General features: G+C 42.9%; 1 protein-coding gene across 5 annotated transcripts in view; it reads right to left on the bottom strand.

Annotated features, from left to right (window-relative positions):
• lrp1b (LDL receptor related protein 1B) overlaps positions 1 to 12874 on the bottom strand; it is a 1066453-nt gene that overhangs the window by 62616 nt on the left and 990963 nt on the right. For 4 of the 5 annotated variants that reach the window (XM_016994954.2, XM_062970961.1, XM_062971003.1 and 1 more), the window contains 3 exons: positions 11851 to 12092; positions 2083 to 2306; positions 387 to 493 (listed from right to left, as the gene is read on the bottom strand). In XM_016994954.2, the coding sequence (XP_016850443.2) occupies positions 387 to 493; positions 2083 to 2306; positions 11851 to 12092 (573 nt within the window). Of the gene's footprint in view, positions 1 to 386; positions 494 to 2082; positions 2307 to 11850; positions 12093 to 12874 lie in introns of those variants that run through there. The other variant, XM_062971063.1, reaches the window with a different exon arrangement.

Below are 12874 nucleotides of genomic sequence, written 5' to 3'. Positions count from 1 at the left end.
AAAAATGAAGGATCTATGCTTTATTTTTAAATAAATGTATATTTTAGTGTGGTAATAAGTATAAATCAAAAAGCAAAGGGTGAGTTTATATATACAACAACATAAATTCTTCTAATGATCTGACATCTAGAAAAAAAGGAAAAATTGAGAAAAGCTTAATTTTGTAAATGTGATACACACATGCCTGTGCCATGCACATCAATTTGGAACAAAAATACAGAATTGACGTTTTAGTCTGTTTCTGAAAAATGATTCTTAGCTGAACTGAAATGTGTAAACATATAACAGAACTGGTACAGTTTGATATACTATAATATATTATATACTATAAGTATATTAGGTTTCTTTTTTATGGGGGGACTCAATGAGAAACATTTTTTCTGTACCTGTTGGTCTTTGTAAGTTTTTTTGTACTAATATTCTTCGCAAAGTGCCATCCATTGCTGCTTCTTCTATATGGGAATGGTCTCCAATTACTGTCCAGTACATCATGCTAGAAATCCCAAACATCAAAATATATTTTATTGACAGCATAGAATAAAAGGCTAATCTTTTTGAAATATGTTGGTATGTTTGTGCATTTTGTGTGGACTGAAACTAAGGATCAAAATATTCTTTTTTGAAATGAATGCTCATTAAAAGTATCAGAATTGCACCTTATATTCCAAATGTGAATGGGGGCTTTTAGCACGAAACCAATGCATCAGTGTATGAAGACAGCATCTTGGGCTGTTGAATTTCATGATAGCCATAACGGGGGTTAAAGGCTAAAAGTGGTACAATAGTGGTACTAACTATTAAGGGTTTCATGGCATAAAAACAGACAAGTGGATTCAATAAACTCATTGGATCTGCTTCACCAGTGTGATGCTGTGTAGGTGATTCAAACACCATTGTGTTTGGACAGGTTCTAATTTCTCCAATATTCCATACATCTGTCCTGAAATTGTTTAAAATCCTCATAAATATCATAGAAACATTTATGTGTATTTCTCTTAATACACTGTATATCTTTTTCTCATCACTTTTTATAATATACACATTTTTGCAGTCTATTTATCTTTGCATATAATGTTTGTGGCAATATTCTTCCCCACCTGACACATGCGAGTTGAGGAATATCCCCGTTACATGAACGTTGGATTTCCAAATAGTATGGCAAAATATTAATATATTAACAATATATATGCAAATACTATTATATGATTGGATGGCCAACCATATAACATGTTTATTTGAGTATAATGCACCATCAAATATAATGCACATAACAATTTTGAAAGTATGCATTACGAAAAAGGATTTGTGGTCAAATGTAATATGTTATGCCCCCTCACCAGCCTTGCCAAGTTTCTAATTGGCCTCATTCACAAGGCCTTCGAAACTGTGGGGATGGGGGGGGGGTTAGAAAGCCTGTGAATTAGTAGAATTGGGAGGGATCTACTCCCTGCTATCTTGCTCGCTCTTCACTAGCACCGGCCTGAGGGACACAGGCACCTTACAGCCATTGCCATCACCTTCTCCTCCTCTTCTCTCATTGGGTCAGTAAGGAGCTGCGGTGGCGCAATGGGTTAAACCCTTGTGCTGGCTGGACTGCCAGTTTGAATCTGCAAGATGGCGTGAGCTGTTGTCTGTCAGCTCTAGCTTGCGGGGATGTGAAAGAAGCCTTCCAGGCATCCCCAGGGCAACGTCTCTGTAGACAGCCAATTCTCTCACATGAAAAGTGACTTACCAAGTCACTTCTGACACGATAAAAAAAAACTGGGTCAGTCACTCATACAGTGGCCACCTCGCCTTATCCGGCTCCACCTTGTGAACCCAGAAGCACAAGAGCTTGGCCTAATGGAGAGGCATAGCCTCCATATGCCTATTGGCCAAGCTCTTGGGCACACACTTCATAGACAGACTAAAAGTGTTGATGTGTATCATTCCTCCCATTCTGAAACAATTAAAAACAGGATACTTCAAATTGACAAATTGCTTCAGGCAGTCTAAACTTATAAAGTCAACACTGAAATGCACCATGTTAACTTTAAAACTTTTAAAATGCAACTGTAATGATGACAATAAAGATCAACATACCCTTTTAGAGGATTTACAGCAATTGCATATGGTTCTCCTGCCATATTTGTAAGGAGCCTTGTGCAGTTTGGTCCATTTATCTGCCCTACATTGATGGAATATCTTAGACTTGTCCAGTGTGTTGTATAATAACTGAACCAATGCATTCTGGAATGGTCAGTCCAATAAATGTTTCCAGCTATCCAATCAACTGCAATATCTCTAGGTCTTTTGAATTCAGGACACTAAGGGAAAGAACAAATTCTAAATTTAGTATTCTTCACATTCCCTGCTTATACATTTTCATACTTCAAACCAGAGAGTTCAGGCGTATTTAGAAGATAGGATTAAATTTTAACAAATCATTCAGTTCTTTATGAAAGATCAGAGTTAATAAAGTACTTTAGATGTTTAATGAAAGCAGTAAAAAAATCTCCCATGGCAAAAGACACATGGCTTCAGGAAATAGGATGCTGGCTGGATCTTTTGTTAGACTACCACAATTCCCATTGCTTTCCATACCACAGAACTACATTATCCCCTTCCAATGTAGCTATTTAGATACTGAAGTTTTGCAGTGGTCAGGAAAAAAATCAATTCCATATTTTGCTGTTAATTGTGAATGCACAACTGATATCTACAAAGTTGAGTACATGTGCAAGAGCAACAAAACAGGAATTTTCTTAAGAAGAGACCAATTTAGCAGACACTGTGAAAATGACATACACAAAGATGTAATGGGAAATGTGCTTGTTTTTTACCACAAAAATAAAACAAAACAACCTAATAACCCAGTGCTGTTACTAGGTTTGGTGCCACCCAGTGCAGGAAATTCACAGTGTCTCCTCCTCAACCAGGACCATACCACAATATTGTAGCTAAAATAGTAGAACATTTGACAAAACAAGCAAATAAAAAAACAAAACAGCATCAACAAAAACAGCAGCATGTACTTGTAGCATGTAGAGATAAAATCATGTGATTCAAGGCATCATTGTAATTGGGTAATCATGACTAGATTAGAACAGTGCATGGATAACCTTGCGCTCAGTATGTTAAGAAGAGATGTGGATTTCTAACACATAAAGAAAAATATATAGAATAGCTAATGATTCCTGGACTACAATCAACACTGTTTTCAACCAGGAGGGTAGTTCTCCTTTCAGAGTAGGGTGGACAACTGTCAGACTGATCCCAGGAGATCTTGGAGGATCACATTTTCCTTGCTGCAGCCCATATAATAAAATATTTTGCCCCAGTGCCCTCTTGAGGACTTGGGGCATTTTCCCCACAATTCTACACACTAGATATTTTAGGCCAAAGAGGGGACCCTTTTGAAAACAGGAATTAATTCATTAGTTTATTCATGTTTTAGTAAAAAGCTTCTCATGGGCCTAAAATGGCCCAGAGAGCAAAAAAAGAAAAGAGCTAATGACATAACCCCTAAATGGTGTTTGGGGGCAATTTATCCCTGGGGACCACAAGAGTCTCAAAAGCAATGGACCACATAATTTCCACTAGAATTACAGCCATCAGAGTTACATATTTTATATGAATTGGTTCAATTTGTGGCACATTAGATGTATCACAGTCCACATCATACTTAAAGGTTTTTCACCTTGCTAGGCCACCGTTAGAGCAAAATATCTGCTCTATCACATGATCAGGACCTGGGCTCATTAAGCTTGTTTGTTCCTTTAAGCCTTTTCCAAGAATGTACTTCTCATTTTTTACGAGTATGTATCTACTTGCAAATTCTATTATGCCCTTTCAAAAATGGGTGAGCTTTTAAGATCATATTATTTTATCAACAATGACAAAATGTAGAAGACATTTGCATATATTCTGTTCTTAAAACAAAAGGTCATTTTATCATGTGATAAGAAAGGAAGGAAATAAACAATACACATACCTAATTCTTTAAAAAAATCTTATGTAAATGAGGTTCAATGAAAAGGTCAATATATTCTCATTATAACACTTCTTCAAAACGAGTAGCTTTAGTGAGATTGGGTTTAGCTCTTTCAAATCTTTGTCAGTAGGGAATCTGAGTTCCTGTGTTACATATATCATTTCAGTTATTTTAATTAAATCTTTTATTCCTGGTGATATTAGCAAATGAGAACTATAGAGACAAGTTTATTCCATATGCATAATTGAATATGGGCAAGAGGGAGCATGAATTAAATGTATAGGAAGCAAGACTAAATTCAAATTCTTCCTCCAAATGAGGACAGAACTGGATTGGACAACATATTCCATGCATAGCCTGATGGGCATGACCACTTCTGAAAAAATACACACATCCATATGTGTGATGACCCATGGGCCTTGTAGTCCTGCTCAGGACATTGTAATTCCTGATGAAGATGAAAACTTGGGTTTTTTACCTTCCCAGTCTGAACTGGATTCCTCTCAGCCAGATCTTTCCCAGGCAGATCTGGGAACCTTGCACCTGCAAGAAAGTTGTCTCCCAGAAGTATGTCAAACAAGCCCAGAGCCTACTTCTCCCGTATTCTTGCGCCGGGAGTTTTGTAAACAACAGAGAAGTTTGGATTCAGCTTCGCGCAGGAGTGCGAGGATTGCAGCTAAGAATGTGGCCAATTAAGACTGCTTCTCGTGAGAATCTTTGGGGAGTCTCACATCTGGTCTCAGAGTTAGCTTTCGGTTCTGATTCCCAGAGAACTGCTTCGGCGGGAAGCTAGACTCTATTTAGGTGTTTTACCCGCGTAGTAACTTCGCGGAGTCAATTCGTCAGCCTACGGAGCGAGTTGTGTCTGGACAGCGCGCTCCGGTTCAAGCCTCGCTCCTGCTCAAGCCTTGCCTTGCTATCCAGCCTTCGCCTTGCTTCCCAGCCTTTGTTTATCTACGGACTTTGCCTTGTTTCCCAGGATCAATCCTTGCCTTGTTCCACGGATTTATCAAGTTATTCCACGGACCTTGTTCTTGTTCTTAGTTACCTTGTTCCACGTTCAAGCCTTGTTTCAAGTATCAAGTTATTTCCTAGCCTCGCTCAAGTTTCATGGACTAAAGGACCTTGTCATCTCCCCTCACTTTGCTTGGCAAAGTGAGTGTTTCGGTTATTGGATACAACTTTGGACCTTAATATTTCTTATTGGACATTGCTTTTTTGGACTAATTCTGACCTTTCCTGAAAGGTCTAATTCTGGACTATTTTCTACACTTGTTTTTATTAACTTTATATATTCCTACAATAAAGATATTAGATAGATTCTGGCCTCTGTGTATGGTTATTGGTGCTCTGCAGCCTGGGTCGTGACAGTTTGACTCCGCCACCCTAAGCACCAATTAACCTCGGCCAGAATGTCTACCGGAACCGTACCTGGGCCGAGCGGCCAGCCGATTACCTACACCATCGACAAGGAAGAGGTGGACCGAATCCGTGATAAGCTCAATGCACAGGATGGAGAAATAAGGGGTTTGAAGGAACGCGGAGTTCGTCTTCCGGCCATGGCGTTGCCAACCAAGTTTACTGGAGAAGCTTCTAAGGTTCATGTCTTCCGTCGCCAATGTCAAGCTTATCTGGAGGCCCGTGCTGCCGAGTTTCCCCAAGAAGACATCAAAGTGGCATGGGTTTACAGTCTTCTAGACGGGCCAGCGGCCAGCTGGGCGACGGCACTGTTCGACCAAGCCTCTCCACACCTAAGATCAGCGCAACACTTCTTGGACCACCTCAAGGAGACTTGGGGAATCGAGGACAATTTGGAGGCAGCCGGTCACAAACTCCGTCGCCTTTTCCAAGGAGACAGACCTATGTCTCAGTATATAGCCGAGTTCCGAGTGCTGGCCCACAACACCGGCTGGAACGATGTAGCCCTCAGGGGACAATTCCGGGAGGGTCTCAACATTGAAATGCTGGAAGAAATCTCCAAGGTGGATCCTCCCCAGACCCTCGAGGCACTTATTGATCAATGTTTACGGGCTGAAGTCATGATTGCCAACAGGAAACAGTGGGTTCGAGGCCAGGGCAGTAGAGCCGGGGCAAAACCCCCCGCTCCCGCCAGCGTTCAGCCACGTCCGGTGTGGAGACCCCCACCGCCAACCCCATACCCCAGAGGAGGCGAGGAGGTGCCGATGCAGTTGGGCAATGTGCGTCCTAGACTAGATGCCGCCGAGAAGGCCCGTCGTCAACGCTTAAACCTCTGCTGGTACTGCGGGAACGGGGGCCACTTCGCCAGAGAGTGCCCAGCCAAAGGGAAGCCTGCCGCCCGTCTTGCGGCGGCGTCCTCCACGGAGACGAAGGCGTCTGAGCCGACTGGCACACAGCCGGCGGGGGAAGCCAACGACCGGGTGTAGAGGGGCTCGCCAACCCGGTCAAAAAATCCATCCAAGAGCCGCCAACCGGGGTCCTGTTCCTTCTCGTGGTCACATTATGGTCAGCAAAAAGGGGACCCGTCATGATCCACGCCATGATAGACTCTGGAGCTACCAACAATTTCATCGATAGAGAGTATGCCGACTCTCTGGGATTACAATATCATGATTTCAAGAATGCCCGTGTGGTGCAAGCCATAGACGGCCGTCCCCTCAAGACGGGCCCCGTAAGTCAGTGGTCGGAACCCACCAGGATGTGGATAAGGGAACATATGGAAGAGATTTCCTTCTTTGTTACCGAGGTTCCCCATTTCCCTGTGATTTTGGGAATTCCATGGCTGACTCTCCACGACCCTAACATCTCCTGGTCCAACAGAGAACTGCAGTTTGCTTCACCGTACTGCCAAAACCATTGCCTCGTAGCCAAGGTATGCCATGCCACAGACACCGAGCCCATCATCACCTTGCCAAAGAAGTACTCCGAGTATTGGGATGTATTCAATGAGAAAGAAGCCGAAAAATTACCCCCACATAGACCTTATGACTGTGCCATTGACTTGGTGGAGGGGGCCCCGATCCCGCGAGGGCATCTCTACTCCCTGACTGAACCAGAGCAAGAAGCTCTCAGGGAATTCCTAGAGACAAACCTTCGCAAGGGATTCATCAGACCCTCTCAATCCCCAGCCGCCTCCCCAGTGATGTTTGTGAAGAAGAAGTCAGGGGAACTACGCTTGGTGGTGGACTACAGAGCATTGAACAATATCACCAAGCGGAACAGCTATCCCCTGCCTTTAATCTCGGATCTACTGGATCGGCTTCGAGGAGCCAAGGTTTACACCAAGCTGGATCTTCGGGGGGCTTACAACTTAGTTCGCATCAGGGAAGGGGACGAGTGGAAGACCGCCTTCCAGACCAAATTCGGATTATTTGAGTCCCGAGTTATGAATTTCGGTTTATGCGGAGCCCCCGCAACGTTCCAGCATTTTGTCAATGACATTTTTCAGGACTATCTAGACAGGTTCTTGATAATCTACCTGGACGATTTTTTGGTGTTTTCCAGATCACAATCAGAACATGAGAACCACGTCAAAATGGTGTTACAACGATTGCGGGATCATGGACTTTATGCCAAGCTGGAAAAATGCGCTTTTGATCTACAAGAGGTAGATTTCCTTGGTTACCGCATCTCGCCTCTAGGGCTTTCCATGGATCCAGCCAAAGTTTCAGCAGTATTGGAATGGCGGGCGCCAACTAACAAGAAAGAGGTGCAGCGTTTCTTGGGGTTCGCGAACTACTACCGCAAGTTCATTCCAGATTTTGCCCGCTGGTCCGACCCCATCACTAGCTGCATCCGTGGAAAGCAGCCTTTCCGCTGGACTGATCAAGCAGAGAAAGGGTTCCAGCAACTAAAGATACTATTCACCTCCCAGCCAATTCTACAGCACCCAAATCCTGGAACCCCTTTTGTGGTGCAAGCGGACGCCTCTGATGTGGCAATTGGGGCTGTACTCTTACAACCGGTGGGAGATCACCTCCACCCCTGTGCCTTTTATTCTCGTCAACTAACCACACCAGAGAGGAATTACACCATTTGGGAAAAAGAACTACTGGCCATAAAGGCAGCCTTTGAAACTTGGAGACATTGGCTAGAAGGGGCCAAATTTCCCATTGAAGTCCACACTGATCATCGTAATCTAGAACATCTAAGAACTGCCCGCAAACTAAATCAGAGGCAGCAACGTTGGGCTTTATTCTTTGAACGTTTCAACTTCCAGATCCATTATGTGACCCCAGCCCAAACCAAGCAAGCAGACGCCCTGTCACGTAAACCGGAATACGCTGCAGGACGCAAGGAGACCTTTGAATCCCAACTGCTACAACCTGAGAACTTTGCCACGCTCACGGTGGGGAACACCAAATCCATTCCCATTGGTTCAACTTCCCCTACTCCAGGACCCATCTGTGCTCAAGAAATCAGGGCTAGTCAGCAAGCAGATGCCTGGGCGCAGGACCAACTTCGCCAAGGTCTGCATTTCCCCTTTTCGCTTAAAGATGGGCTGCTCTGCTATAGAAATCATGTCTATATCCCACCCGGACCGGGCAGGGAAAAAGCGCTTCGTCTGTGTCATGACTGCAAACCAGCAGGACACTTCGGACTATTTAAAACTATGCATCTGATCCTAAGGGATTTTTGGTGGCCCAAGATCCGCAAGGATGTGGAAAAATATGTCAACACCTGCCCAGTATGCCAGCGCTCCAAGATACGAAGGGAGAAGCCCTCAGGGCTTTTACACCCCCTTCCTACCCCATCTCGCCCATGGGAAATAATTTCCGCGGATTTCATCACTGACCTACCACCTTCCTGTGGATTCACCACGATCTTAGTGGTGGTGGACCTATTCACCAAGTTAGCCCATTTCATTCCCTGCGAAGGCCTCCCCACGGCCAAGGAAACTGCGGATTTATTTCTTCAACATGTCTTCAGACTACATGGATTGCCCAAGAGTTTAGTCACAGACCGTGGATCTCAATTCACCTCTCGTTTTTGGAAGGCACTACAAAAACTATTGGGCATAGACTCTCGCTTATCTTCAGCTCATCATCCCCAAACAGATGGGCAAACGGAGCGCACCAATGCCACTTTGGAGCAGTATCTTCGCTGTTATGTAAACTATCAACAGGACAATTGGGCTTCTCTGTTACCACTGTCTGAGTTTGCCTACAACAATGGAGTTCAAGCTTCTACAAAAGAAACGCCGTTCTTTGCAAACTACGGCTTCCATCCACGTTTCTTTCCCCCTGTCATTGAAACTTCAGAGGTTCCCGCAGCAGAGGATTGGCTGCAGGAACTCACAGCGGTGCAACAACTTTTGCTCCAGCAACTGGACCAAGCCAAGGAGGACTATAAACGCCACGCTGACAAACATCGCCAGCCGGGCCCCGAAATCAAGGTAGGAGATCGGGTTTTCCTGTCCACTCGCTTTCTGCCCTCCCACCGCCCTTGCCGGAAGTTAGATGCCCGTTTCATTGGCCCCTATCCAGTGGTGGCGCAATTAAACCCCGTGACTTTCAAACTCCAACTTCCGCGTTCAATGCGCATTCACCCAGTGTTTCACCGTTCCCTGCTCCTTCCGGCGGATGGTGTGCGTCCTGATACAGACCAACCGGCCCCCCCTCCTGTTTTGATGAATGGGGAGGAGGAGTTCGAGGTTGAGGACATTTTGGATTCTCGCTTTCACCGCCGCCGCCTACAATATCTCATTGACTGGGTGGGTTTTGGCCCTGAGGAACGCTCCTGGGAAGACGCCTCCACAGTCCATGCTCCTGATCTAACCCGTCGCTTTCATCAGACCTATCCCACCAAACCGCGACCTCGCGCCTCGGGGAGAGGGCCCCAGTTTGGGAGGGGCCTTGAGGAGGGGGATAGTGTGATGACCCATGGGCCTTGTAGTCCTGCTCAGGACATTGTAATTCCTGATGAAGATGAAAACTTGGGTTTTTTACCTTCCCAGTCTGAACTGGATTCCTCTCAGCCAGATCTTTCCCAGGCAGATCTGGGAACCTTGCACCTGCAAGAAAGTTGTCTCCCAGAAGTATGTCAAACAAGCCCAGAGCCTACTTCTCCCGTATTCTTGCGCCGGGAGTTTTGTAAACAACAGAGAAGTTTGGATTCAGCTTCGCGCAGGAGTGCGAGGATTGCAGCTAAGAATGTGGCCAATTAAGACTGCTTCTCGTGAGAATCTTTGGGGAGTCTCACATCTGGTCTCAGAGTTAGCTTTCGGTTCTGATTCCCAGAGAACTGCTTCGGCGGGAAGCTAGACTCTATTTAGGTGTTTTACCCGCGTAGTAACTTCGCGGAGTCAATTCGTCAGCCTACGGAGCGAGTTGTGTCTGGACAGCGCGCTCCGGTTCAAGCCTCGCTCCTGCTCAAGCCTTGCCTTGCTATCCAGCCTTCGCCTTGCTTCCCAGCCTTTGTTTATCTACGGACTTTGCCTTGTTTCCCAGGATCAATCCTTGCCTTGTTCCACGGATTTATCAAGTTATTCCACGGACCTTGTTCTTGTTCTTAGTTACCTTGTTCCACGTTCAAGCCTTGTTTCAAGTATCAAGTTATTTCCTAGCCTCGCTCAAGTTTCATGGACTAAAGGACCTTGTCATCTCCCCTCACTTTGCTTGGCAAAGTGAGTGTTTCGGTTATTGGATACAACTTTGGACCTTAATATTTCTTATTGGACATTGCTTTTTTGGACTAATTCTGACCTTTCCTGAAAGGTCTAATTCTGGACTATTTTCTACACTTGTTTTTATTAACTTTATATATTCCTACAATAAAGATATTAGATAGATTCTGGCCTCTGTGTATGGTTATTGGTGCTCTGCAGCCTGGGTCGTGACAATATGTGGTCAGATGCATATACAGAGAAAAATGTGCATTCCAAACATGCACAACTATTATTCAGAACTGTCAAAAATTGCAAGCTCTAAAGTATTTTTGTCCAGATTTTCAATTTTCAACAGTTTACTAGAAAAATCAATGTGTAACCATGAGGTTTTAAAGCTGACAATCAATGAGGTTCATAGCCTTTCAATCCCATTGTATGCATGCTTCCTAAGAAATAAAAGTACTTAATTCACCACAGCATAATCCCATGAAAGTACTTGTAGGACTGTGGCCTTTCTTCTAAATAATTCAGTTGCAATACGTGTGATTCCTAAGACATAATTCAAACACACAAGTAACCTTTTGTATTAGGGCTGCTTGATGTCCCCACCCCATAAATAACATGATGGAATTTGAAATAACTGAAGATATGCTAAAAACCACATTTTTATTTTTATTTTTTCTGCAATTATTCAACAAAAAAGGTGGGGGAGTTTCATAATATATTGACTAGCAGATCAGTCCTGACCTCCAGCTTGTTTGCTGGAGTGGAGTAGGGTTAGATGGATCTGCCTATGCTGCCTTCCCATTATAAGCATGAGAATTGGAAGAAAATAGAGGGCCTTAAATGTTTTGAATTGAAAGATATAGTGCACCCCTTCCAACAACCACCCTTATACTAAGAAAATGAAATTGTATTGTGATTTTAACCATTTAGGACAGAATGATGAAGACTGAAACACAGTTAAGAAAATTAACATTACATAGAAAAAGTCACAAAGCAATATTTCTCTAAACTGACCTATTCCTCCCCCTGAACTCTGCTTCTGGTGATAGTTTGAAAAATTTTGAGAGCAGAAGTCATCCAAGCAGAAGTTTTATAGTATCCATTCTCAATCTTTTCAAGGCATGTCTCCAACCCTGATATTTCCTTCCTTTGCCTTGAGCTCTGGATACAGTGACCTGGGCCCTGAGATTTAGCACCTCTAAGTGCATGTAATACACTAAACTAAGCCACATACCTGCTCTTGAATAAAAAACATTATAAAAGTACAGCAGTTTAGTTTACTTACTATTACACCACTACTGCTTTGTCTCCTTTCCCCCTGGCGGACTTTTTTATAGAAAATGCCTCCTGGATTAAACTGAGTACTCCAAATAACAATTTCCCCTTGATAATATAGATCCATTCCAGTGATTCTTGAGTTATGTTCAATGTGTGTAATCTGTTGATGAACATCACTGTAGTTGAATGGATATACAAAACCCAGGATATCAGTGTCATTAGCAATGTAGAGAACTTGATCTTCAGAGCCTGGAGATTATTATAATAAAATACAAAAATAAAATAAATTTCAACTACTATGAAATAATGCACTTTATGCATTCTTAATGTTCATAATTATTCATATTATAAATCTCTTTAAAATCGTTTCAGAATTTCAACCCCTTACAGTTGGGCAGTTTTAGCCCCAAAAGGCATCAATGGAAGTGTATAAAGATTATTCTAACGCTGTATGCATGAAAAATAAACATTCCTAGTTTACCACCCTTAAGTCTGACAATATAATCTAAAAGTTAATAAATTTGTTATCTCTGTTTAAGGTGTTCATCTGTTTAGTACCTTTGTATCTTATTACAACACACAAATCTGTATTCTGGTAAGTATCTTATATTTGAATACCAGTGTGTCATATGAAAATAATGTATGCCAGCATTTATGGAATATGTTGAAGTTAATTCAGAATATATTGACATTTCACTAATGTATGCCATTCCTTAAGTCTGCAGTAGTCATTCTTGAATTGCACAAGAGGGGTCAATTCAAAGATGGATAAAAAAAATTGCTAGTATTTTTACCAAAAATACTTGAACAAAAGTTCAATCATGCCATGAAATGTAGATTCTATAGCGTTTCTGAAATTGTGTAAAATATTGCACAATCAAACCATCACTTCTGAAACTTTCATTTTTATGTGATGATTTATTTATTTATTTGGGAAATATCTATATTGCTTTTCTCTGAAGACTCACGGCAATTTACAACAGCAGTTAAACATAAATATAAAATAAACGATTTAAAAGGTAGAAAATCCC

Source organism: Anolis carolinensis, chromosome 1 (genome assembly GCF_035594765.1).
Source record: "Anolis carolinensis isolate JA03-04 chromosome 1, rAnoCar3.1.pri, whole genome shotgun sequence".
In the NCBI taxonomy this organism is placed as follows: Eukaryota; Metazoa; Chordata; class Lepidosauria; order Squamata; family Dactyloidae; genus Anolis; species Anolis carolinensis.
This window is presented reverse-complemented; position numbering and strand designations above follow the sequence as displayed.